Source organism: Venustampulla echinocandica (genome assembly GCF_003357145.1).
Source record: "Venustampulla echinocandica strain BP 5553 chromosome Unknown scaffold_0, whole genome shotgun sequence".
NCBI lineage: Eukaryota > Fungi > Ascomycota > Leotiomycetes > Helotiales > Pleuroascaceae > Venustampulla > Venustampulla echinocandica.
In genome coordinates this window covers 6,060,086-6,086,726 of record NW_022474205.1, presented here as the reverse complement: position 1 = coordinate 6,086,726, position 26,641 = coordinate 6,060,086, and the positions used below count along the sequence as shown (strand labels likewise).

The window sequence follows — 26,641 nt, the reverse complement described above, 5'->3', positions numbered from 1 at the left end:
CCCATTTGTTTATCTGATAGTAAAATCCTACATAGGCGCATTCATCAGGATTCCCGGCATCCATTCCCACCATTCCTGCCCCACTGGTACGCAAGTATAAATATCCCACCCCCGATTTTATTCTCATGCTAGCTGAGAATGAAAATGTAAGCAGGACCCCTATAGTACCCTCATTCTAAGCCCGCGTTTTTAGCGAACGAGAGCCTGATGGGAATCAGGCCGCTCATTCATCCCCAACCAAAAGTGTTGAGAAGGGGCTTTTTCGGACCCCAAAATGAAACCTGCCGCCATCCCTCGGCTGCTGAATCCGTTTGGCCATGCAGATTTACCAGCGCCATGGGAACTCTGGATTTGTTCCCTCTGCGGCCTGTATCACATTTTCTCACATTTGTCACTGCATGCCGTTGCATTTTTCAATTTACGACCGATTTTTATAATTAGCATCGTTTTCCTCGGCGACGTGAAGAAATTAAATGAGTATCTAGCAGCAACGCCTCGGTTGCATAACGACAGCAACATGATGGAAAGCCCAGTTATATCCCAGAACAGGCGTGTACTTAAGTGATAATCGTATTAAATATCGTTGAAGGTTCTAGTTCTATTTCTTGGCCCCTTAAAGTCATTATGGGGATGTTTAGTTCATCATATGCCGTGTAAGTTATGTTTGAGATATTACTGTTGCTTGCGACGAGTTAATCGAATTCAGTAAATGCCTGCCTGATTCGCCCATTCGTCGTAGATCATCTACTTGTGCTTTTTTGAAATTCAAAATTATTCCAAAAGTATGTAACGCTCCTATTATTGGTGCAGAAAAGACCCGATCAATATGTGGTATTCGCTACGCGCAGATTTCACATGCTTTCTTATCGGTCAGTAGTCAGTTTCTCCATTCATCCACTACCTTCACAGGCCCACTACCGTCCGTTGCAGGCTCTGCTTCTTTGTAATTTGGCAATTCTAGTCGTCTCAGTTAGATATTCAAGTTAGTCATGATTCATAAAGCCTAATATTAACGTTCTTGCTTTAGAATATTTCGAGATTGAACTAACGCTGGTATGCTAGCAATAAATCTGGCTTCCTACCCTCTATCCTCGATCTCAGCTCATGGCTCATCCTCACCCAATGCCAGTTAAGTCATGGATTTATACAGATACCTTTAATGCAGAATAATAATTTATAGTTTATAGAATATGTATACAAGACCAGTCCCAGCTTATCATCGGAATTGAAGAGAGAGGGAGAAGGAAGGAAGTATATATTGCCGCCGTATTATCTATGGGATTTTTTAATACCCTGGACAGTTCTCTTGGTGCCGTCAATACAATACTGGTATGTCGGGTTAAAAGTAGACTTTCTTTTTCGAGGCTCGGGATTTGTTACGAAGTATTTCTACGGCTTAATCTAGTCAGATTATTCACTGCCCTCATTACTCCCAGATCCATCCTCACTACCATCAGACATAACCATAGGACACTCGGATTCAGTTTCATCACTGCTAGGCTCGTATCTAGACCCGTCATCAGTATCTTCAGTCTCCGGATCGCCTTCATCGCATCCGTAAATATCGCGGAACGTCACTCGATTTTTATGCACATATAATCCCCGTTCTTCGTAGAACTGGGCAGGACCGTGAAGGTTGATATGTTTCAGCAAATCAATAACAGTGAATGCGTCCTCAGCCAACGGCGGGCCATACACACGTTCTCGTTCGTCATCCCTCCCATCAAAAAGCCTCTCCCAGGACTCGAACATGGTAATATTTAGCAACACGTTTAGAGACATTGCTGAAGCATTTTGACAGAAGTTAACTATTCCGACAGCAGTCTCGATCCAGGCGGTCGCTGCAGCTGCATCCATTGTCCCCTCGTGCTGCCTAAACTCAATGGTTGGCTTGCCGTTTTCTTCTACCAATCCCATGAAGTTATATGCCATCCCTCTGTCCTCGGAATACAAATTCTCTATGCTTTTTAGAAGGGTAGCTTGGTCCACGCAGTCAAGGAGTATGGTTAGCTTTTTGAGTATCGACGGGTTAGTCGTACACTCAGTCCGACACCATAATGAAAACTCAGAATTTTCGCGTAATGAACCATAGCAAGTGTTCCCGGTATGGTTCATTGACTGCCTTACCGGTGGATGTAGGGTGTTCAATTGCGGCGTGAACGCCCAGAAAAAGCTTACTAGTTTCCGAATGTTATTAAAGCTAAAACCATCCGTTCCATTCCCTACATGGACGTGTAGGCCTGTTGAATCATTGGTATTAATGACATATTTGCTCGTCAACAGTTCGCATATATTTGCAACGGCTTGCAAGGATGATGAAGAAAAGTTGAGAACGGGAGACACCAGCTCAATTCCAAAGTATCTGTAACCAGACCCAATCATCTCGCCTGGCCGAGAACAGTCTTTCGCGGGTCCATGAATCGAGCTATCGAATGTCACCATCCATTTGCTGAGATCGTGGGACGTACCACTTGAAGGGCCAGCAACTTGGACGGAATAGTTAGCCTCACGCAGAGTATCCGCGATGTGCTCCATAGCCCCATCTGTTGGTATTTCACTGTCAGAGCATATGCAATCGTCTCGAAGCACATTATCAAAATCACATGAATCTCTCCATTTGAATTCGTTGATATAGTCATAAAGAAAGGGAAGCCGGGCCTCTCGGTTTCCTAGATCCTCAGGAGTCTTATCATACGGTGCGAGATAGCCTACGGCAAATTCTAGTTCGATGCCAAAGGTAAGATGTTCAGACATAGCGGAGAGATAGCTGGAATCTGGATGTTGAGAAGAATATTGGTGGACAACTGAGAGAACTGCGGAGAATGATGGGTGAATAAAAATGTGCGAGGGGAGTGAGTATTTGCTGACGATTGTGGAAGAACAGAGTATTTTACTTTCGTCAATCCATTCACACTAGTTCAGACTCGCATTATGGCAGGCCCCATTGCCGCTTATCAATAAATAGCTCCCTATCAGTCACTTGTTCCTAGCTAAAACAATGGGGTTCTCATCGTGCCAACCTAGTTCATCAATTGAATTATGGGAGAGAAAGAAAGCCATGGGAGTGGCTAATCCAACGGCAAGGAACGAATAGCGGACAAAGAAACAAACCAAAGGCAAGGGTGGAACTGTAACACAATGGAATATATGAACAATTAAGGCTAAGAGACCGACAAAGACGAAACGGCAATGCTAATCGTTTCGGCGATGCACACCAACCTGATTTACGGAAACGGCGCAGCTCTCTTGGGATGCTGGCTGAGACCCAATAGTACAGGCAAGTAGAATATGCCACAGCAGCTGTAAGAGACATATCGATCTTATAACTGCTGGTATTTAGGCACAAATGTCAACTGGGCGTGATCTCGGAATCCCTAATCGAAGCGTATGGGCGGTTGTTCGATCCAGGAATTCGGAAAACGAGCTGGACCAGTTCGCATTCATTGTAATCATGCTAGGCACTTGAATTAGAACAAGAGTCTTTTAGGAAGCGTTGTGATACTGGCTCGTCGAAGTGAAAGACGACACGAGAAGGGGAAAAGGGAGCTCCACCGTGGAGGCGTAGGTATCAGACTAGATATGCCGGTAACCACGCTGCAATGGAGTCACTAGCTGCTCACCTCTAGGTTTTGTCCCTGTTACTCTTCATATTTACAAAGTTAAGTTAGGAAGAGCCCTCAAGCCCTGGAAGACACTTCATGCTTGCTTTTAACGCAACAAATAGTTGATCTAGCGTCTGACTTAATAAAGCTCTCACGCTGGGTGCGATGCAGCCTGCCCATGCTACCCATGTTACCAAGTAGCAACTTCTACTCACAACTAAATCAACATAGAAATTTTATACGCAGGCAAGATCAAGACTGCAAAACTTCAAAATAATCAAGGAACACTTAATATAGAAGTCGTATTCGAAGCATTTACGCCCATACTTGCGCAAGATAGCAGGCACGGTAAAGGCATAGATAGAGATAACTATATATTGTGTAAAAAAGGGACAGTAAGTGCCTGGCACTTATTAAATCGATGCCAATGGAGTGAGCGGTTGAATCAGGCGAAAGGACCTTTCGCCACAAGTAGCTTACTCAGATCCTTATTCCTGTATCACGGTAGTAAGCACTTTATCTTTACTTACCTAGGTAAACTAGCATTCTTCTGCTGCACGATCACGCTCCCATATAATTGAAGGTAGGCCTTGCCTTGGACTTTTAATGCGGTTGAATTCTGCTAGGGTATGCTAATCATCAACCCTCAATCCTCAATCTCCATGCCAAGCTGACATCATGGTATCACCTTGCCAACCATCTCCCATCATTCCCTCAATCATCAATCGTTCCACCATAATTATCTGCCAATCCTTTCTCGCATTCGAAAGCCAGTTCATGCAATTGCAAAAAAAAAGGTCCGAAACCGTAGGTCCCGAGGTAACAGCGTAAACGCGGAAGCACGAACCACAACACCAGTGCTAAGAAGCAACGCGCAGAAACATAAATACAATATGCACAAGCATCAGAACCCCATGAACGTAGAAAGAGCTTTGGGGAGACGCAAAAATTTTCGTCGTAGAGAGACAACTCCAAAACGGACGAGTAGCTTAGAGCATGAGGCCGAAAGCGGCAGCGGCTCCGGCAGCGAGGAGGCCAGTACCATACTCTCGTGCCATGACCGCCATTGTAGCAGCGGCAGCTTTGGATGTGCTTGAAGGTGCTGCGTCGCTGGCACTAGTTCCAGCACCGGTGGCGGTTGCGCTTGGGCTTGAGGAGCTGGTAGACGCTGGCTCAGTGAACTTGGAAGGGTCCAGTTTACCGCAGTTGCTCTTTTCGGCATCATTGCAGAGCTTCTGGGCAGCTGCGTTGTTCTGGCCGGCAACGATGCAGTTCTCGTGGACCTGCTCGCAGATGAAGGTGGGCATGGTGCTGGTGTAGTATTGAAGACCTGGGGCCGAGCCATTCTTGCAGGTGCATTTGAACTTCAGGGTATCCTAATGATCGCTAATAAGCATACGACCCAACCGCCGTGGTGAAAGTGAACCTACCACATCGCAGTCATTGCTGGTAACACCTTGGGCGCCGCAAAGGACCGGGCATGTGTTTTGCTGGCCACCGCACCATTGCGCTGCGACGGTTAGTCCATTTTCTCGCACAACAACTCTGATCTCGCGCAGGAGAGGCGACAGATAGACTCACATCTGGTTGTAGGCGCAACAGTGCTGGCGTCGATGGTGGAGTTGTCGGTGGTCACCGCAGCACCGAAGCTCGCGAGGAGCGCAACTACAACGGCAGAGTTGACAAGCATGTTGATGGAGGATACTGGTTGGTTTTGATAAGGGTAAACGAGTGGCAGAGAGTCCAATGGGATGGATAGTTTCTTAACGAAGGCGAAGATACTATTTGTGCTGAGGAGAGAAACGCGATGTGGTGTTTAAGTTTAAGTGAGGAAGGGAGGGAGGGGGAAGAGGAGCAAGAAAAGCGGAAGAAGAAGCGGGTGGCTGGTGCGAAGCGCGCAAAAGCATCGTGAGTACTTGAGGAGTCCGCAGGTACGAACTGCACTACACTACACTAATACTAGCTCCGCAATGGAGTGGCGACTGGCAATTCTTGAACAGTGACAACGGATAAACAATCGCTGGCATGGGGTTGCCAGGTCACAAAGTTGAAAGTGAGACGCATACATGTCTCGCAGCTTTGTTAGCGAACCAATGCCAGTCCAATGGCAACAATGATCGCTGAAGATAAGTTCAACTCGGGTGCGACCTACGTAGCCCCGGCACTACTAAGTATTGACCAAGGAATCCTAGAGCTCCGCATAGCACAGCACTCCGTACGGCATCTCCCAGTGGCAAGTCTCGTATCATTGTCCATCTTCGGCGGTACATTGTCTTTTTTATCTCGAGCAATAGCACATCTTCCACATCGACTTAGTTATAGAGAATACCACGCCTGGAGGGCTACTCTCTACAACTACTGACCAGACAGCGCAGCAGGCGTGTTCGATGTACAGCGCGCCAGCCAGTCCTTAATATCCGCCGCCGTGGCTGAACGCCGCTGAAGAAGTTTGACACAATTTCGACTTGAGCGGCACACCTTCGTACATGTATAAACCAGGTCTGAGATTGGCAACGCTTATCTACATGCAGACACCAGGGTAACCTTGGCCTCGCCTAGTCAAACAAACACAATATCAAACTGCACCCGGGAAACCCGAGACTCTGTCTGCCAAGTGCACGTCCGTGGCCGAGGTACTCCGTACTTTGTAAACAACAGTTGATTGTCTTTAAAGAAGGATACTCCACGCTCGTGCAAAGACCCACATCCTCTTCCAGACTATCGAAATCCCATAAGGATCCAGCCAATTTCGTCGCCGGGATTCCCTCAATTGTTCTCTTCTGCAATTGACCAATCGGGGATTTTGGGAAGGGAGGACAAGCTTTTATTTGAATATCCCAAGTCATGTGACGAGAAACACCTTGCCAGTCCACTCTTGGAGAATTGGTTCGGGATCATATTGCCGTGCATCCAGTCAAACCTGCAACGGATACCATCATATCATTGGGGAGTATAGAGCATCCATTTGTTATTATCGTCATGATGCCCTCCACCCCCCCTACATCGCTTTCACATTTTTCTTTTCCTTCGTCAGCGTCCTTTTCTCGCCTTCCTGTCCTAGCTCAGTCATCACAGCTAGCGAATGCAAAAGCATCATAATCATAACCTCTTGTCATGGAGGTTGATGAAAACACCTCAGGCGCCGGCATAGGTCCCAAGTTGCTAGTTGCGCTGGGGAGCGATGACCAAACGAAAAGCCCCCGAGAGGACGCTCACGAGCCTACATCTGCTTCAACCGGCAATGAAACGAGGTCAACTTCTCGAATAAGGACCTACCAATTGCCGGAAACTCTATGGAGGTGGATCACCTGGACGCCCAAGAGATGCAGATGGGATCCAGATACTCCCCCAGAGTTCAGTATGTGGCTGAATTTACTATTTGGATTTGTGAGTCATGTCCTAGTTTCATACAGACGTTGACGACAACGCCTATCACTACCTCGAGGCTAAGGCGATAGTACAAGTTGTACTATGCTAGGTGGAACATAAGAAATACAACACCTCTCATCTTTAGCCTAATTACACGAGATCTATACAATTGTTCAGTAGCTATCCATCTCGATATTAAGTTAGCCTGCGGTACACCCTACCTCAGTATCTAAAGCAACTCTCATAAGCCACCGCCGTATGTTTCAGAATACTTGGGTCAGTCACTCAAGATTGAGCATTATCATGTCTCTTCTAAAATGCTACTGCTCTTGCAGCCTCCGAAGGTCTAAAACGAGCACCCGGCTCGATTAATTGAGCGTTTTTGGACTGTCACCTACTCAACCACTGATATGTCTTAGGCTGGTACATTTACGGTTGCCAATCTGTATTACAACCACCCAATCCTGAATATATTGGCCGTTGAGTTCCACGTCACTGATGAGCGCTCATCGCTCATACCCACGGTCATGCAAGCGGGTTACGCCGCTGGTCTGTTATTTTTGTGTCCACTGGGGGATCTATTCCGCCGCAGAGCCTTCGTTTTAATCTTGGTCTTCTTCACGGCAACAGTTGTAAGTTCAGAATATGGGCTTCCATACCAGCCTCATTGAGTATCGAGTACTAAGAAAACTTAAAAAGTGGCTTGGCTTATGCGTAACCAACTCCTTTGCCGTCTTCCTCGTCCTCTCGTTTATCACAGCGGTCTCAACCGTAACGCCCCAGCTAATGCTGCCCCTTGTCGGGGAACTTGCACCACCCCATCGGCGCGCCATGGCTCTCTCAATCGTGGTGTCAGGCCTTCTCTTAGGGATGTTGCTTGCACGACTCCTTGCCGGAGTCCTAACACAGCACACCTCATGGCGTAGCATCTACTGGTTCTCCTTTGGCATGCAATACCTAATATTTATCCTGCTCTTCTTCTTCATGCCCGACTATCCAAGTACCAACCCCGGTGGGCTGAATTACTTCGGCATGCTTTGGAGTATTGTTCAAATGGTTTTCCAGTATCCTGTTCTCGTTCAGGCCTGTTTGGTTGGGTTCACGGTTTCGAGTACATTTACTAGCTTCTGGACGACCCTCACATTCTTGCTAGCTTCGCCCCCCTACTCGTATTCTCCAACTACAATTGGCTTATTTGCGCTCATTGGCATAGGTACCATGTGTTTTGGGCCCTTATATGGTAAGTCGTACCCTCAATCCCACAATACTACGAAAATATACTAACGCAGATCCCCTTCAGCCAAAGTAATAATCGACCGTCTCACACCCCTCATCAGCGTCATGCTCGGTCTCACATATGTCCTCATTGGTCAAGCTCTAGGAACTTTCCTTGGCCCCTTCTCCATTAGTGGACCTATCGTTCAAGCGTTCCTCCTCGATTTCGGACTGCAAACCTCCCAAATCGCAAACCGTTCTGCCATATACGCCATTGCTCCCAAAGCGAGAAATAGGATAAATACCGCGTATATGGTGAGCGTGTTCTGTGGACAGTTGACCGGCACCGCGGTGGGGAACAGATTGTATGCGGAAGGGGGATGGAGACTTAGTGGTGGTGTCAGTATGGGGTTTATTGGGGTTGGGCTGGTGGTGTGTTTGCTAAGGGGACCGTGGGAAAAGAAGTGGATTGGTTGGAGGGGCGGATGGGGCTGGAGGAGGAGAGATTTAGGTCCTAATGGTAGTGAATTGAGAAAGGAGGAACCACCTGTTGAGAGGGTATTGGATGAGATAAGTGCTGAGGAGGAAGGAAAGGGGAGTGATTCTGGAGAAGAGAAGGGGAAGCAAACTGCCCGGGACGAAACGATAGGTGGTGAGTTGCTCAAACAACCAATTACAAAATAAAAGCCGAAGAACAATTCCATGTTTGAGTTATGGTTACGACTGGCATTTATCTACTAGTACATTCCCATTTCAGTTAGCGAGGATTGTACCTTGAAATATGTTTTATTCCCTTCCTAACAAATACCATCGAAATAATTGTATCGTCGGGGAAGCAATGCCATTGATTAGTTCTCATCATGCAACACCTCTCGGAAGCGCCATTCGAGAGCTAGACAATCTCCATTCTCGATTTTATTTAGATTGTTAGTGTGGCGGGCGTACAAAACATTCGCGGGTTTTCTAGCCTACCTAGGTATTAAAGAGTAGGCAAATACTAGAGGATCGGCATTACGGCTTGAGCGGGTGCTCCCGACCAGTCAGTTCAATTCCAGAATTGTAATAGAACTCACCTTTCGGCTATTTTAACCGACATTTAAATTTAATCTCCTCTAACCTAAGAAAATAAATAACATGTATAAAATATAGGAAAAAATTGCAAAAGAAAGAAATACCGCCCTTTTAGCGGGATTAGCGGTACCGAGAAACCCACTTTTCGGGTTATCTCTGGCAGAGTATCCTGGGTCCTCCCTGGCAGTGGGTTATGGCGGCCTAAACGCTGACCGGTACGACCGTCTTTCCATGTCACCAGTCTCTAATTGTTAATCTAAAATCGCTTATTTGGTTTTATATATCTATCCAGAGGGACCAGGCTGCGCGCCGGTATTGCCGATATCCTTAACGCGATGGTCGTACTGCGATTACTCCGCAAGCTGCCCTTGAAGGAGAGTCCAAGGGGAAACAACAATGCAGATCAAGGGATGTCTGAGATCATCACGGGAATGGCATGTGAATCTATCGACCGCGAGAGAAAGGTTTTACCAGCGCCTTGTGGCTGTCATCTACGAGGTCATAAGTTACATTTTCCAGTATCAATTAGATAATAGGCCGCCAGTGTCAGCACGCATTTTGGACTCAGCATCAGTATTTGTAGAGCATAGGAGGTCGCCGCCAATCATAGCTTTTCTATTTGCAATTCTTTGTAGACTTGAACTTACTAGTTACTTCCACCATAGAGTGCCCCTATGTTATAAATAAAGACAAAGAAACCAGCCACTAAGAATGCAGATATTATTCATCTGACAGCTCTTTGAGCCATCCCCATCATTAATATATTAGGGTCTTGGCGATCTCCGCAAAGCTTGTGCAGGGAGTACCCGCACTTGACAAACCAACCAGAAGCCAGTAACGGCGCACGAGCGACGAATCATTGAGCTCGAGTTGTTGCTGACCGGTCTTCGAGGTCATTGTCCACACCTGCTGCATTTGGTGTGCCTGACGACGGGCCGTTAGGATCGCCGTGGCCAATCCAACATATATACTTGCGCATGTACTTAAGGGAGGTACTGGTATATAAAGGTCATGGCACCCGGAGACAGTACTCGAATTACACGGCACGGCCAAGACGGATATCTACAGCTACAGGCTTTGAATCCCCAGGACCCTTCGATATCAAGAGTTCGGAGAAGGCGCCCAGAGCCACAACAACAAGGTCGAGCAATAAAAGCCATGTCTCTCGTGGGGTTAAAGAATCTCTTCTTCCGGCAGACCCTCGCGCCGATTCCCTCGCGACGCTCTAAGTTCAGTGGTGTATCTGGCGCAGCAGCGTTGGACTGGAGCGATGTTTCTGAACAGCCACTACTTCAATCATCCTCTTCGTCCGTACCCCACTCTTGCCCTCGGAGATCTCGCGATAGTGAAGACGACGATAGGGAGGATCTCGAGTCCCAGCAGAGTGTAGATTCCAAGACGGAGAAGTCGAATTCAAATAGAGGTTTCCGCATCGACGCCCGGATTATATCAGACGCCACGATTGGATTGTCAGATGGTCTGACGGTGCCATTTGCTCTGACGGCCGGATTGTCCGCGTTGGGGAATACCAAAGTCGTTGTTTATGGCGGGTTCGCCGAGTTGGTTGCTGGTGCGATATCCATGGGATTAGGGGGCTATTTAGGTGCGAAGAGCGAAGCGTAAGTTGCCTGTCCTCCCCTCTCTGCTGTCTGCAAATTCAACAGTAGCCAGGTAACTAACGGAAATGAACAATAGTGCATCATACGAAGCCCAAAGAATCGAAACGCAGGAAATGATAGCAACCAATCCCCACGTCGTGGTCGCAGATATAGTCGAAGTCTTTTCACCCTACGCCGTCCCAAAACATACCCTCGACGACCTCACAACCCATCTCGCACAGTCCCCCCGCCTAGTTGATTTTGTCATGCAATTCAAACACTGCGCCGAAGAACCTGCTTCTTCTCGTGCCCTTACCTCTGCCACTACTATCGCGCTGGCTTATTTCCTCGGTGGTCTGTTGCCGCTTATCCCTTATTTCTGCGTTGGGGAGAAGCAGGTGTTCGAAGCGCTGTATATCTCCATTGGAGTTATGATCGTGGCGTTGTTTGTGTTTGGCTATGTGAAGACTTGTGTGGTTGTGGGGTGGGATGGAGGGAAGAATGTCAGGGCAGGATGCTTTGGGGGTGTACAGATGGTGGTTGTAGGGAGTGCGGCGGCGGGCGCGGCGATGGGGTTGGTGAGACTCTTCAGTCATGAGGATGGGTTCTAGAGGTTAATGATGACATGAATTATGATATTGGTTGGAGGCATTAGGGCGGTGGAAAAGTCCACTATGACCGGCATATTGTATGGCGTTGGGGACTCGCTCTCGAGAGTATCGATTGAGCTTTGTATTTCGAGGGAAATTCTAAAAATCCGTAATTAATAATGGAATTTAGAACGGTTTGTCTGGAATGAGTAATAACATGTTAGTCTGTTAATGCTAGCCATCATGAATCATAGGGGCAAAGACCCCTATAGATTGGCTGCAAGTCTAGTAGTGAGATGTACGATCGAGTTCAGTTTATCTCAACTGGAAGAGTTGGATTGATAGTGTTTCAAGCTACAGCTTATATATTATATTATCTACTATATGTACCTCTAATATTTAGCTTAGAGTATGAGGATCAGACATCGATATCCACAAATAGCGGATGGCATCAGACTTTCGTAAACCAGCACCTCTATTATCAATGTCACCAAAACACCTCACCAAGTCCATACGCCCCGAATCATAGGTAGATACCCAACCCCCTTCATATACACCTCACGAATCCCAAATCGGCCCAAAGGCAGGAATACCCCTACTCTCCATCTCATAAACCAAATGTTTCGTCAACGCCTTGTTACTAACACAAAAAATCGCCTCTGCCTTTTCCTCAACATACATACCATACGCCAAAGTCACCAAGTCTTTGCGTCCCGCCGCATGCGTATCAATAATCACAGCCTGCGGGTCAACATCTAGGACTTTATCGCAAATCTCATCGCCAAACGTGTGTCTAGGTTCTGGCGCGCTCCACAAGACACGGCACTTAGTGGCGGGGATGTTCATCATGGTCCCTAGACATGGCCCGATTCCTGAACCGGTTGTGACAATTATAACTCGCCGGAAGAGCTGAGCCATGCATAGCACGCCGACGGTGGGGATCCCACGTGTGTAGTACGCTTTCTTGGGATTATTAATAGCGCGGCGAGTCCAGTCTCCTGCGTTTGAGACGATGAGTGAGCCGCCATTTCCATCGTCAGACGGGATACAAGCGAAGGAGTGCCATTCTTTCAAGGGAGTGTCGGCGATGCGGTAGACGACGCAATTGGCCACTCTTTCTTGGTGATGGAGACGGATGGCGTGGACCCCGACACCGAGACGCTCAGGCAGGATTTTCAAACGGCGGAGACGTATCCAGGGGAGAGCGACGTGGAAGCAGGAGGCAATGAGCAGCCAGAAGGCGGGGAGTTTATGAAGGACGGCACCGGGGGAGGAAGGGCCAGCTTGGTGTCCAACTGTTTGTTACGTTAGTACTCTGACCATTTCTCTTCCAGGACGAGGAGATGGGACATACGAGCGCGAGTAAAGAGCCAGAGTTGGGGCCAGAAGAGGCCGAGCACTATCCAGCCGCCAAATCGGTGTATCACTTCAAAGCTGTTGTGTTTCCAGGAGCGAAATTGGGGGTATGCAGTTATCAGCATGGTCCACAGAATGCACATCACTGTAAAAGTGCACAGCATTATAAGGGGATCTGCTATGCGGATTGTGATGAACTCCCAAACAAGAATCGCCGATAGAAGAGAAAACCAGAGGACGGAACATACAGCTGCTCCGCTGTGGAGACCACCGTACTCATACATCTTAGCTAAAGATCTTCGGAGTCGAAGGGGTGCTGCAAAGGGGACTAGCCAACAAATCTTAAACAAGAGGTTGATGATGTAGTCCTGGCGGATCAAAACTGCCACGAATAAATTTAGAGCGAAAGCCGTGGATATGTCAACCAACAGAGGTGAGTATTTCGATCTCCGTTTCATCGTAATGATCCGATGGCCTTGCCAGATGTTGATAATGAAGACTGCTAAGAATATCCGACGATACACCCCAAACACTGTATATCTAGCATAACGAAGGAGGGGACTTCTTGGGGGAAGTGTGATGTGCGAGAGTAGATGATCCACTTGGGGGGCATCTGGCGCTGAGTCCTTGAAGTCTGCGTATTCTGAGTCTCCGAGGAGAGTTTCGAACTCGGCGGGATCGTCCATTGTATGGTACGAGTCCATCTCCAGCTCCCCTGAAGCCATTCTAACGTAAAGGAGGTGGGCTTCGTAGCTTGTCTTCCATAGACAATAAAACCTCGATTTGGGCGGCGTAAAACGTATCGCAGAAGCAAAATCATGCAGAGTAATTGCAAGTTCGAATTAAACCGTCCGCCGAAACATTGAATCGTTCGTGATATGCGAAAGAATGATGCTGCCTCCAAGTCCCTTCCAGGATAATATTCGGGTTCTTTCGTCTACCTCCAGATTCACCCTCCATACCAGTCCATATTTTTTACTCCACCTCGCAGTCAAATACGTAGAAGGAGAGTAAAGGAGGTAAAGAGTGAAAAGATGCGATGCGGAAAGAAAGAGAGGAACAGATGCAAGAAAACGAACGAGCTGAACTGACCTCCCCACAGTGCTTCGTATGGAGCAGTTTGGCATGACCCACTGGGCTGATAAAAAGCAAAGCCTGAGAGGTTTGGCTTGGGCACTGGCCCGCTACGGGCTATCGAGGCCAAAAATATCCCTTGTCTGGGTCTGGATCTCGCCTTTCGAGAGGACTGTGGGCTGCCCAGCAGCCCCATCCCTGTGAGGATCCGTGATATTCTCCTGGAAAGTCGATTATTATTATTGAGCGGTCGAAGTTTGTGAAAATAGAGAGCGCAATAATAATGTTTGGTGCAGCTGGGCTGAATTTATTGTGCAGGGGATAGTGAGGTGCATAACTATGGATCGAGCACACTTATGCAAATGCTTGGCGGCCGATAAGGAGTACTTCGTAAATAGCGCTGGGTTCCCCATTGCTTGCAAACCTTTAAATGTCAAGACATACTACAGGCCATTTCAAGGCTCTTCCAGCTTACAAGTACTGTTTTGCTTCCGTTGTTGTATCCTCGGCGCATAATTGCCATGGCCAGGCTCGCATTCAAAGCTCTCCATCTCTACACATCGCCGCTCTCCGGGTGCAGTGCCCGCATCCGGATCACTGCACTCCTGAAGGATATTCCACTAACCTACCACGAGATATCAATCTCCTCTTCTCAACAATCAAGCCATTCCTATCTGGCAATCAACCCCAATGCCAGTGTCCCGTCTTTTGTCATCGAACTGCCAGAGAATGCGTCTTCACCCGCCTCGAACATTACAATTACTCAATCTCCAGCCATCATCGACTTCCTTGAATCACACTTCCCAAATCCCCCACTCATCCCTAGTCCGGATATGGTGAGGGAAAGGGCCCGGGTGATGGAACTCGCAAGCTTAGTAGCATGTGATATTCAACCCCCTCAAAACAGCCGCATTCGCAAGAAGATCGCTGAGGAATTTGATGGCAACGGTGAAGCGTGGGCGCGGTATGTTTATGAACGAGGTTTCGGAGTATACGAGAAGTTTCTTGAGGAAACAGGGAATGAGAAGTTAGGAGAGGTAATAGGGAAGGGGCCAATGTTTAGTCTTGGATCCAAAGTCACTCTTGCCGATGTCTTTCTGGTCCCGGCCGCGCAGGGTGCATCAAGGGTTGGTGTTGGGCTTGAGAGATGGCCATTGTTGAAGTCCGTCACGGAAGAATGTCTGCGTTTGAATGCCTTCCGTTTGGGTGGAGTCGGACAACATAAGATATGAGGGAAGTAACAATCAAGGCGCTCGACAGATTCGAGACTTCGTAGCCCCAATTGGAACTCGGGTTTCTGTTATTGCTGCAAACAGTAATAAGCAGGCTATGGATAGCGTTTGAGTGATCCACATATCTAGTGATATCTACCTGCGAAGTGTAGTGCACTTCTATCAACCAGCGAGCTACGGCCGTGGGAACTAGAATCTGTTAATTTCGGTGGGGATTTTGCTCTTGGTCGATCTTATCCCAGTCATATCACTAAGGCTCTCTCGCTTCAACTGCCCGTTTCCCCGCCAAGTCGATACGTCGCCTGGTTATGATTGGACAAATCATCAATTCGCGGATAATATATTCCACCTCAGCGACATTGGCATCGTATTAGACGCTCTTTCATGGTTGCGGAGTTGCATCCTCCGCATGTTCTTCGGTTGTCGGTATGGAAGCGACGTAGTGCAATCAATTGACTTTCATGTACGGGTAAAGATACAAATGCAATAATGGCATAATGTTCTGTCTGTCTATATATATGTAACAGTGCGTTTCGTTTACAATTGTTCGAAGTTCCCTTTTCGCTCTTTTTCTTATACCACAGGATAGAAGGTCGATTTCACTTGAGTCGCCCATTCTTGAGGTTTTGCATCGTTGGTACCTGCGAACTAGCGTTTGAAGAAGCCATGCTATCGATATTCTTGTCTACCGGGGCAACGCTCCTGTGTTTATCAAGCTCTGTTCAAGCAGCTGCAGTAAAGGATAAGGCATTGAGGTCCGATTGCGAGGCGACATCCAATTGGCCTGGGTGGTCTGATATAAAACATGCGTTTGTCTTGTGAGTTGAATCCTCTTTGGAAGGTTCAGCAAGCTGAGTCTATACCAGTGGCGACTCGTACACTTCCACCGGATTCAACGAGACCCTTGAGCAACCGACTCCGACCAACCCCCTCGGAAATCCGACATATCCTGGCTGGACAGCTGCGAATGGGCCGAATTGGGTTGACTTCCTCACGGTAGAATACAATGCCTCAATCCTTCTTACCTATAACTTGGCTTACGGAGGAGCAACTATGGACTCCTCCCTTGTTGCACCTTGGAAGCCGGAGGTATCGTCCATCGTCAACCAGGTCCGGGACCAATGGTTTCCAACCTACGCATCCAAGCCATCATCCGCCCCCTGGTCATCCGAGAACACGCTGTTTGCAATTTTCGATGGAATAAATGACGTGGGAAACTCGTGGTGGCAGGACCTCTCCACAACTACAGCGCTCAATACAGCGATATTTAAGGTTTATCGCGGACTCGTCGATTCGCTCTACGATTCCGGGGCTCGAAACTTCGCATTCCTCAGTGTTCCACCTGTTGATCGTGCGCCGCAATCTCTTGCTCAAAGTGCTGAGAACCAAGCGCAAGAGAAGGCTGATATCGAGGCCTGGAACACACTGTTGAATGATATGGCGAAAAGTCTGAAGAAGGAGAAGCCGGATGTCAATGTGTTTATCGTTGATGCGAATGATCTTTTCACGCAGGTTTTGGATAACCCGGCGAGTTTCCCTCAGACGGCGCTCTACAAGAATACTACGGCGTTTTGCGATGACTACCAGAAGTAAGTCCTTCTCGCACCGTTCTGTTGGCGCTGCCTAATGTGATTCAGTGGCACCCCAGCTCAGGATACCTTTACCCCCTCGTGTGGGGTTCCGGTTAACCAGTATTTCTGGTTGAATAGCTTGCACCCAACATATCCAATGCAGGAGGTACTTGCCGAAGGCGTTGCTAAGCAATTGCAGGCTGGACCAAATGTCTGCTAGCTGGTGTGAAATACGCTCTACCATTCTGTGTATATATAAAATGTCGATTTGTACATAAAGAAATATCCTTGTATATGACATTATTAGAACCCCAAGGCAAGAGTATTGGCCCCTATTTGGAAATGGCACCCCTAAGATGAAACTTGTTCTACAATAATTCAACAAAGCACCAAGCGGAGCCAAAAAGCTCAAGGAAGCAAGCGATGGATTTTGTTTTGTTTGAACTGCACCTTTTAATCCGACCAACTTGATAATATGCTGTGATAGTAATATCCCCGAGCATTATCTGTTTGGAAGTTTGCGCTAATAAACCTTAGGTGCCGTCGGGGGCTTTCGGGTCCGGCTACTGGAAGTGGTTAAGGAGGTATCCATTTTGCGCTAGTCCATATATGGGTACCTTATCCAGAGAACATCAAGCTCTGAGTAACGACAACTTATCAATCCTTATCTAGCCCACCCCGGCACTGCCTATCTCAATGCTCGACATTGAATGGTTCCGCCATGTCCCAAACGCCGAGATATCGAAGCTACCACCCCTCAATATGGCGGGGCTCTGGTGGGTAGATCTTACGTAGCTGGGTTCTAGCGATTGACTATCCGGAGCTTTACAAATATTATTAACACATGACTTACCCCATTGTAGACAGCCGCTCCCTTGACCGAATTGATATATTAGGTCTCCGCTCAGGGTTATATCACTCTGATGTTCCCATTCTTCCTGGTTATTGCATACTACAACTTTTCTGTATCTAGGAACTTTAGAAGTTAGGTAGTGAAATCCTGCCTGTCGGCAATAATCGCACAAGCAGAATGGCTCTCAACAGACTTAAGTCCATTGCCCAACAAGTCACAGGCTCCAGCCCACCCCCTCATCCATTCGATCCGCTCACCAATGTCGAAATTGAGAAAGCTGTTGAAATCGTGAGAAGGGATCATGTGAAGCTCAATTTCAATGCGGTCACTCTCCGGGAGCCTGCAAAGAAGGAGATGCTGAAATGGTTGGAGGAGCCTTCACAAACCCCCAGGCCATTGCGAATAGCGGACGTAATTGCGATTGCTCCAGGTGGCAAAGTGTGCGAAGGTTTGGTCGACTTGAAAAATGAAACGATCATTAAATGGGAAGCTTTGGAGGGTGTACAACCTTTAGTAAGCCATCGTCCAAAGTCTATTATAGAGGTACATCTAGCTAACCAGCGGTAGATTACAATGGAGGACCTCCAAATTGTAGAACATATTGTTCGGAAAGACCCCAAGGTTATTGAGCAGTGCGTGCTTAGTGGCATTCCGAAGGAAGATATGCACAAAGTCTACTGTGATCGTGAGTCGATATATTAACAGCCTGGAAAACTTATTGCTAATATACATGCAGCATGGACTATTGGCTATGATCATAGATTCGGCAACACAGTCAGATTGCAACAGGCACTCATGTACTACAGGCCACATGTCGACGACTCCCAATACTCGTATCCCCTAGACTTCTGCCCAATTTACGATGCCGACAAACAGGAAATCATTCATATTGATATCCCGGAGGTTCGCCGGCCTGTCAACCAGGCAAAGCCGAATAACTACCATGTCGATGCCATCGAAAAGGAAGGGGGTTATCGAACGGATATTAAGCCAATTCATATCACACAACCAGATGGAGTGTCATTCAAAGTTGACGGGCGAGTTATTGATTGGCAAAATTGGAAATTCCATGTAGGATTCAACTACAAGGAAGGCATTGTGCTGAACAACATCACGTATAATGACAAGGGAGCCGTTCGCCCTACTTTCTACAGACTCTCGCTCGCGGAAATGGTGGTTCCGTATGGCAATCCAGAACATCCTCATCAAAGGAAGCACGCATTTGATCTCGGAGAATACGGTGGTGGATATATGACCAACAGTCTCTCGCTAGGTTGCGACTGCAAGGGGGCCATCCACTACATGGATGCGGCATTTGTCAACCGTGCTGGGGAGAGCACAACTATTAAGAATGCCATTTGCATCCATGAAGAAGATGCAGGAATCTTATTCAAACACACCGACTTCCGTGACGAGTCGGTCATCGTCACTAGGGGACGCAAACTTATAGTCTCTCAGGTTTTCACTGCAGCCAACTACGAGTATTGCGTCTATTGGGTCTTCCACCAAGATGGTACGATCCAGTTGGAAATAAAACTCACGGGTATCCTGAATACCTATGCCATGAACCCAGGCGAGGACACGAAGGGCTGGGGCACAGAGGTTTATCCTGGAGTGAATGCACATAACCACCAACACCTCTTCTGCTTACGAATTGATCCGAACATCGATGGACCCAACAATACGGTCTTTCAAGTCGATGCCACTCCAGGTGCTGGTGCTGTAGGGAGCAAGGAAAATCCTTATGGGAATGCCTTCTTCGCCGAGAGGACCAAATACTCCAAAGTGTCCGAGGCAATCAGCGACTATGATGGCGTTACATCTCGAACGTGGGATATGTGCAACACTAACAAGCTCAACCCATACAGCCACAAGCATGTCAGCTACAAGCTCGTGAGCCGGGAAGTCCCTAAACTACTCCCCAAGGAGGGATCCTTGGTGTGGAAACGCGCAGGCTTCGCCAGGCATGCTGTGCATGTCACGAAATGTAAATACCCCCTTGCTAAAACTGAACATGAGCCGCAGCTAATTATCCATAGATGATGATGACCAGCTGTGTCCAGCGGGACGCCACGTCCCCCAAACATCCGGTGAACCTTCTCGAGGTATTCCAGAATGGATTGCCGATGGCGAAGCTAGTATTGAGAACACAGATATTGTTCTCTGGCATACTTTTGGAATCACGCACTTTCCAGCACCAGAAGACTTCCCTGTTATGCCGGCGGAATCAATGTCGTTATTACTGCGTCCGAGGAATTTCTTCACTAAGAATCCGGCATTGGATGTCCCACCTAGCTATTGTAGTACCCCTAGCCAGATCGCCAACAAGAGCCAGGTACTAGATGCTGCAGATAAGGTATCCAAACTGGCGGTTGTAGGTAGTGCGGCATAGGGTACTATAAAATGTAGGACTAGGAAGCAGGTGCTTGCATAAAATTTTAGCGCTTGTTTTCTTATTATTGCTCATATATCCCAATTTATGTTGATTTTCAGATTCAATTGGGGCGTTTTCTGAGAGAATCTTTTAATTTCTTTGCTTACACGCTCTTTGTCAACCCAAGGAGCTAGTAGCTGCTTCGACCATTATTCCAGATTCCTCCGATGACACAATCAAATCGACACTAAAATCAAACAAAGGATGTGATGGACAACACGTCTTACGATGCTGCCAGTCCCACCACCTAAAGTTTCACTTTACACTTCACCTTTGTTGCCCTAAAAGTTTCTAGGCCAAGGGAGATTATGAAAAAAGCATACGACACTGGACTTTCCTGATATGCATTATGGATACTATTGCGTATATATTATACTATTAATATAGTGTCGAATCCAGCAAACACACCGGTTGCGAAAGTCTATTTCAAATTAGGCGACCTTGACACAAGAATCGCCAATACTATACCTACGTGTTTCATTAGTGGGCATATTCCGGAGTTTCAGCACTCCCGAGTAGTGGTAGTCTGCCCTGGGAGCCCCGGCACGTGCTTATAATAACTGAGCCTCGATGGTGTGTTGCTAAGGAGCCACGCTCCAATAAACCTACATAAAGACAGAAGGGGACTCAGTCGCTTATCTAGTGATATTAAAACCATACCTAGGCACTCTATCTTATATTAAAACGAACACCTTAATTCTCTCCGAGTTTCTACAACCTCTAGCCGTGCCACAAGCAGCGCGGAAATCGCCTTCAAAATGTCTGTTGGCCTCCACGACCTACCGGGAGAGCTTCTCTCCCTCATCCTCCAGCAGGTTGATTCGCCAAGCCATCTTCATAATCTCCTCGTCGCTTCTGCTCCCTGCTATCGTATATTTTCTAGCCGTCGAGAACGTGTCCTTTCCTCCGTTCTCCAAAATGCCATTTGCGTGGAAGCCGTTCACGACGCACTCGCCGTCATCGGCGCCCCACGGTTTACCCAGCTGTCCAAACACCCTACTCGAGAAGACGTGACAAATTTCCTCAAGAGTTATCACAGCACTCCCTTTCAGTTTCCAACCGATTTCAAAAGCCTTTGTGCCCTAAGTCACTTGTTAACAATTGTCGAACACTTCGTTACTGCCTTCAGCACACAGGCACATCGGGCGTTGGAAACCCTGGGGAAACCTTACAGAAGCCTTCCACGATGGGCTTGGCCTCCGGCTCCGTCATCGTGCAGAATTGAGGTAGCCCTGCCTCTGTCTGTCATAGAGCGAGCTCGCCTGCAAAGAGCATTTTTCCGGTTCGAATTATATTGTAGGATATTCCCACAGTCGAGTTCTCGGGGTGTATCGTTATTTCCAAGAGCCGACCAAAGTAGGCTTTTCCTTAGTCGGCTCTCTCCATGGGAAATTGATGAAATAAACTGTGTTCACCAGTACTTGTCATCTCTTGTTGGTGTTCTAGTGGATGAGCTCGAAGATCAACTCGTGGGTACCGTCCTTAGCGCTACGGGCATGAAGCACACAACCCCGTCTACTTCCACGTCTCGCGGTTCACTACAACGCATTGTTGGCGCCCGTCATAGCAATTCTCCATTTCCACGGGATAGAATAGCCGATCCTGGGTTTGGAAATATTTCGCACCTTTACGAACTAGGGGACCACGAATTTGTTATGTTTACCACTTTAGACCTATGCGGCTTGGACGTCTTCTCAGAAAATGAGAAATATCACCAAGAAGGTTACATCAGCTTCATGTGCTCATACGGAATCGGATTTATATACAACTTGCTTCTATCTGAGAATGACCGACGCAGACACTTGATTCTGTCACATACCCCAGTTCAGCGAGACTTCTTTCCCGAAGCGGTAGAGATCTTTTACCCCGAAGACAATTCCCCAGTCATCGAGCAATCCCAAGATGAGACAGCCTCCAGTTCCAACCCAGGTTGGAAATTGGTTACCAGAGGGGATGTTGATCGTAAGTTCTATTTTGGGACCCAACGTGCCCACCTTAGGGACAAAGGCTACGTTTTCTGGGACGCTAAAAGGTTTCAACTTGAAGGCTTGGGAAAAAAGATAAAAGACACTATGAACATGAGTCAGGTAGACATTAAACGTTTATACCAGCGGAGTGCAAAACAAAGTGTCGAGGACAGACTGGAGCATATCAGGATACCTGGTCCAGCATGGCGGAGTATAATTGCTAATTTTTCGTTACGTTATCCGGATTAGCATCATTAGAAGTAGTAATCAAACAAGCCTTTCCTATCCTCCTGTTTGATTGATCACCGCGAATTAAGTGATGGTGTACTTTACATTACTATCCTTCTAGCCTACAATGGGTATTCTCTACCTCTCTATTTCGACTTGCCTAAAACACTCCCGCTCGGTCCGACAAGTAACCTTCACGGCATTCTCTTGATAGGAAAGTCGAATGCCTTTTGTTTGTGGAGAAGATGTAATAGTCTTCGTTCGTATACTCGGATTTATCAAATTAGTTCTCTTGATTAAAGTAGTATTGTAGCGGGTGAAAGTCTTTGTCATCTTCCAGGAGCAACGATAGGCCACCTTGTGATCTTCACCAACGACTCCTTTAGCATCAATTTATTTCGATATTAGCATCCACATGATTATCAACATCTGTCGACCTAGTGTTAAGGGCTCTCTCCCGACCTTAAGAGTGGAGCTGTAGAAGAAAAGGGTAGTATATACTTGCATGTTATTGGTAAAGATATCGGTAGAGGGTCGTAGGCTCTGAGTCTCAAGTTTGAAGCCCGGCTTAAAGCGCAGAGCCAAAGAGCTTGCGAGTGTGTCCTGTTTCACCTCCTCACTGCTATTCACTCCTGCTTAGCGCCATCCCAGGAAGCCGGGTGGCGGGTCTTTCCTTCGCCTTAGCCCTAATCTGGTATATTTAAAGGTTTATGCGATGTGCAACAAAAACGTATAGAGTGAATTCACTATAGCCTAATAGTCGGTCAGCCGATAACCGTATCGCCTTCACAATTTAACGATTTTGCGACTTACAACAAAAAAATCACAATATATCAGCCCTACCCTTGCGCTATCGGGAGGCTTTAAGCTAATGCAGGTGTGTACAGAGGTTCGATATGCAACAAAAGTGTAGCGGTCGAATTCACTATACAGATCTATACTCGAGTGACCAATAGCGTCAGCGTTTTTTGCAATTTAAAGGTTTTTGCGACGTGCAACAAAATCCCGATAGATCAGCCCTACGCTGGCGGTAGTGGGAGGGCTAAGTCAGTGCACGTGTGTACAGAGTCCGATGTGCAACAAAAGATATAAGAGCGAAGAACAGCGGCGGGCGAGGTGGTGAATACTCATATGAGAAGCGAGTTCAACAATGGGTGAAAGCACAGGCAGTTGGCATACGCAGCAGCAGTCACTGTCCCACGACTACACAGGATAGCGCTGAAATGCTCTACCAAGGGCTCCGCAGTGGAAGTTGGTAGGACGACGCCGTTGTGGAAGATAGGGGTCGAGATATATCTCCTACCTCAAGAGACGGCGACACATATTTAGGGGGGTGAGTTAGAGCTTAGGGTGAGCTCGACTGGGGCTGATCAGTGCAAAAGCAATTCATAGAAAGGAAATTCATGGTATCATTATCCTATCCTTATTTAGAATAATTGAACAAGGGATCGAGGGAAAACCCCACAATGAGGCCCTCCAAGCCCGACTCGAAAAAGATTTATACCGGCGTTGCTTGGAAACGGAACGAAGATCCATCCATCCGTCCAATTCTATGGGATATCAAAATGAATTGAGAAAGCTAACCCTGATGATATTCCTACCCTACTAACATAAAAGCCCGCACCGCGCCACTACCGCTTGAGGCCACCGATCTAAAAATTGATTGCATAGAGGAGATACTGAGAAGAGTTGAGGTGTGGTATAATCAGGTAAGGGTTTTGAGCATAGCTCTAATCAACTTTGGCGGTGGACCTGTTAAAACATTCATATTAGCCCCAATTCGTATTTTAGTCCCTTCAGGGCCAATCACCCACCAAAGAAACCAGGAAGAATCATCCATTTAGACATATTTCGGTACGCTGATGCTCATCCTACCTTTTTTATCCTTTTCAATCCTCACTCCTCCATCAGGCTCGGACTCAATGATTTTCTCCCTCCTTACCAAGGTGAGTTCCTCACCGGGGACGTTAAGGGTTTCTCGGTCATAGATCACTAAGTCAGTTTCGGAATGACGACCATGATGATGGCCATGGTGGTCGTGGTGGTGATCATGGTGGTGACCGTGGTGGTCGTGGTGGTCAATATAGTGATGATGGCGAGATCTACTCCGTTCCCGCTTCTCAAATTTGAGAGCATCCCTCTCTGCCTCTAAAGCTCTGATCTCAGCACGGATTCCTCGTTCGTCCATGGTGCTTCGTGATCGTTCTGGTGGAAGAGCTAGTCCAAGTGGGCCTACAGCGATGATTCTACCAGATCGTTCGACATCAATCACCTCTCTCTTTGAATCTTTCCTTCTCTCGAAAAAAGAGCTTTCATCTCGTGGGCCAGCATCAATGACGATAGCGCCGCTACCGTGGCGATGGTGGTGAGATCTGATAGATCTCGCTGGGGAAGGTGAATGACGTTCAACGACCTTGGTATCTTCAATAATTTCCACATTTTGCGATGGTAACACCTCTTTTCGATATTCTTCATAGACCGTTCCAGCATCCGAGCGCGGTGGAGCAAATTCAACTTCTAGCAAGCGCGATACGTTAGAAAGGGTTGTTTAGGAAATGAGGTAGCCAAGGAGGTATGAGAACAAAACACTCATGGAGAAGAAATTGGCAACCTACTTTGCGATTTATAGTCTTCGCTCAACTTAATGACTTCATCAATATTCTCCCTACCAAGGGCTTTCAAGATCACGATTACTTCCCCCTGGATGTGTTAGCTAAATGTAAATTTGGAGAGCTGGCTGTGCTCACCTCTTCCACGAATTGATATCCCAAATCGATAATCGCCTTCTTGCTCACAAGCTTAGCAGGCATCCGGGTCTTTCCTCGCTTTGGAAATTCGCTCTTAACGGTTTCGTATGTGCCGTCGCTGCTAAAAGAGTCTTGGCTGCTACTTCGTACACTTCCTCTCACGCTGTGGCCATGCCTGCTCTCCCTGCTTTTGCTCCGTCTTCGTCTTCTTATAATCTCTCTCTCGCGGACACGCTCGGGAACACCTCTGAAATCGTCATCGCCATAAAAGTCAGGGTCTGTCACCTGGATGTCATCATAGTATTCGTGTTCAGGATACCGTCTCGGCGGCGGTAAACCCCTTGACTTCGGCAGTGGAATCGGCGTCATTGGCGGAGGCCTAAACTCCTCTCTATATCTGGCTGGAGGGCCGTATTCTTCCCTGTCGAATCTTGCGAGCGGCTTCCGATCATAAGTGTCTAAACTAGACTGTCTCCTCAAGAAAGCTGGTCGAGCGGGGATTCGCCTGGGCGGGGGAGAAGGGCTACGAAACCGGCCTCTGTCTCTCTCAGGCGCTCTCTCCCGCTGGAATCGTGGCTCGTCATCATAGTGGGTGTGCTTCTCGTAGAAGTCGTCTTCATGTCCTCCTCGAGGACCTCTCCGCTCACGTTCGTAAATTTCATCGACCGACCGTTCTCGCACCCGTCTAGGACCGGAATCTCCTCCATGGCCCATGTTTGTGTCGCGCTCTTCGAAGCGCCCCCTCTCTCCGCCAAAACGGTCGCGATCCCGCTCCCGCTCCCGCTCGAAAGCAAACCGCTCACTATCCCATCGTTCTCCGCGACGAAAGCTTAAATCGTCGGCGGAAGTGTGGTATGGATCTCGCGACATGTTTAAGAATTTCGGGCTAATGCGGGAGCTGTAAAACGATGTGTTGCCTAGAGATTATGCGCTGGAATAGTCGAGTGCGATGCGATAACTGAGGGGCTACGTACCCCGCGACAAACGCTAGGATGATGTATTTGGATGCTAAAAGTAGGAAAATGCTAGTGACGAGTCGGCGGCGGAAGCTGATAAGTCGCAGTTTCGTGAAGATGGGATGAAGAACGCGGTCAGGGGCAAAGTGAAGCTGTGCATGAAGAGATTTAAAGTTAATAGCTGGATGAATGCTGGTTGATGTTGAGAGTGGAGTTGGATGTGCTGAGGAGAGTAAACTTGGCATCGGCCTGGGATGTTTCAGTTGCTGCGGTTATTGTAGTGGGTGGATTTCCTCGTGACGCTCAGGAAATTGAACACGAATCTCTGCTTGGCTCTTTTCAGGTTGTGCCTACATGTGACGGACCGAAATGTATGTAATGTATAAATCTATGAATATTATAGACCTATCTCGTCTTGATATTTATCAACTTTTCTGTAGTGTTTTGGAATATGTCTATGTCTTTTCCGGGAGCTGACCAGGGATATGTTCCTGCTCAGTGTACTCCGTAAACGCCGCTGACGTAGCGTTCCAAGCGAGTGAAGAGAAGTCCATCGTGTCGTGAGCGAAATTGAGAATAAGAAAACCGGCGTTGAAGTCCAAGTCTTAATGAGACCGTGGCGCAAGGAGCGGGCCGAGGCGTCGAGGACTCTGGCGATTTAGGGTCAGTTCTTGGTGGGTTATGATATGACTCGGGTTTTGTATTTTCCTGCCAAATCGAGAACCGAACAGCCTTTGGTGACGTAACCTTTGAGGGAGAGAACGGAGACAACGAGTTA

At 47.5% G+C, this 26,641-nt stretch overlaps 10 protein-coding genes across 10 annotated transcripts; 6 read left to right on the top strand and 4 right to left on the bottom strand.

The window, feature by feature from the left end:
* Positions 1-1,410: 1,410 nt before the first annotated feature.
* Positions 1,411-2,754, bottom strand: BP5553_01878 (uncharacterized protein; the record flags this gene model as incomplete). The annotated part of the gene is made up of 1 exon (XM_032010501.1): positions 1,411-2,754. The coding sequence occupies one exon, from the start codon at positions 2,752-2,754 to the stop codon at positions 1,411-1,413; it is 1,344 nt and encodes a 447-aa protein (XP_031874555.1).
* Positions 2,755-4,591: 1,837 nt separating this feature from the next.
* BP5553_01877 (uncharacterized protein) lies at positions 4,592-5,292 on the bottom strand (the record flags this gene model as incomplete). The annotated part of the gene is made up of 3 exons (XM_032010500.1): positions 4,592-4,978; positions 5,033-5,112; positions 5,184-5,292. The coding sequence occupies 3 exons, from the start codon at positions 5,290-5,292 to the stop codon at positions 4,592-4,594; spliced, it is 576 nt and encodes a 191-aa protein (XP_031874554.1).
* Positions 5,293-6,716: 1,424 nt separating this feature from the next.
* BP5553_01876 (uncharacterized protein) lies at positions 6,717-8,870 on the top strand (the record flags this gene model as incomplete). The annotated part of the gene is made up of 4 exons (XM_032010499.1): positions 6,717-6,989; positions 7,391-7,603; positions 7,671-8,211; positions 8,272-8,870. The coding sequence occupies 4 exons, from the start codon at positions 6,717-6,719 to the stop codon at positions 8,868-8,870; spliced, it is 1,626 nt and encodes a 541-aa protein (XP_031874553.1).
* Positions 8,871-10,268: 1,398 nt separating this feature from the next.
* On the top strand, positions 10,269-11,466 carry BP5553_01875 (uncharacterized protein; the record flags this gene model as incomplete). Its single annotated transcript, XM_032010498.1, has 2 exons — positions 10,269-10,876; positions 10,953-11,466. The coding sequence occupies 2 exons, from the start codon at positions 10,269-10,271 to the stop codon at positions 11,464-11,466; spliced, it is 1,122 nt and encodes a 373-aa protein (XP_031874552.1).
* A 537-nt stretch (positions 11,467-12,003) lies between these two features.
* BP5553_01874 (Uncharacterized protein) lies at positions 12,004-13,526 on the bottom strand (the record flags this gene model as incomplete). Its single annotated transcript, XM_032010497.1, has 2 exons — positions 12,004-12,740; positions 12,800-13,526. 2 exons carry the CDS (start codon positions 13,524-13,526, stop codon positions 12,004-12,006), a joined length of 1,464 nt encoding a protein of 487 aa, XP_031874551.1.
* An 870-nt stretch (positions 13,527-14,396) lies between these two features.
* Positions 14,397-15,107, top strand: BP5553_01873 (uncharacterized protein; the record flags this gene model as incomplete). Its single annotated transcript, XM_032010496.1, has 1 exon — positions 14,397-15,107. The coding sequence occupies one exon, from the start codon at positions 14,397-14,399 to the stop codon at positions 15,105-15,107; it is 711 nt and encodes a 236-aa protein (XP_031874550.1).
* A 666-nt stretch (positions 15,108-15,773) lies between these two features.
* On the top strand, positions 15,774-16,898 carry BP5553_01872 (Uncharacterized protein; the record flags this gene model as incomplete). Its single annotated transcript, XM_032010495.1, has 3 exons — positions 15,774-15,925; positions 15,974-16,696; positions 16,745-16,898. 3 exons carry the CDS (start codon positions 15,774-15,776, stop codon positions 16,896-16,898), a joined length of 1,029 nt encoding a protein of 342 aa, XP_031874549.1.
* An 810-nt stretch (positions 16,899-17,708) lies between these two features.
* BP5553_01871 (Amine oxidase) lies at positions 17,709-19,923 on the top strand (the record flags this gene model as incomplete). The annotated part of the gene is made up of 4 exons (XM_032010494.1): positions 17,709-18,044; positions 18,099-18,216; positions 18,268-19,518; positions 19,571-19,923. The coding sequence occupies 4 exons, from the start codon at positions 17,709-17,711 to the stop codon at positions 19,921-19,923; spliced, it is 2,058 nt and encodes a 685-aa protein (XP_031874548.1).
* An 800-nt stretch (positions 19,924-20,723) lies between these two features.
* On the top strand, positions 20,724-22,181 carry BP5553_01870 (uncharacterized protein; the record flags this gene model as incomplete). Its single annotated transcript, XM_032010493.1, has 1 exon — positions 20,724-22,181. The coding sequence occupies one exon, from the start codon at positions 20,724-20,726 to the stop codon at positions 22,179-22,181; it is 1,458 nt and encodes a 485-aa protein (XP_031874547.1).
* A 1,684-nt stretch (positions 22,182-23,865) lies between these two features.
* BP5553_01869 (uncharacterized protein) lies at positions 23,866-25,777 on the bottom strand (the record flags this gene model as incomplete). The annotated part of the gene is made up of 4 exons (XM_032010492.1): positions 23,866-23,912; positions 24,036-24,677; positions 24,776-24,860; positions 24,908-25,777. The coding sequence occupies 4 exons, from the start codon at positions 25,775-25,777 to the stop codon at positions 23,866-23,868; spliced, it is 1,644 nt and encodes a 547-aa protein (XP_031874546.1).
* Positions 25,778-26,641: the final 864 nt, after the last annotated feature.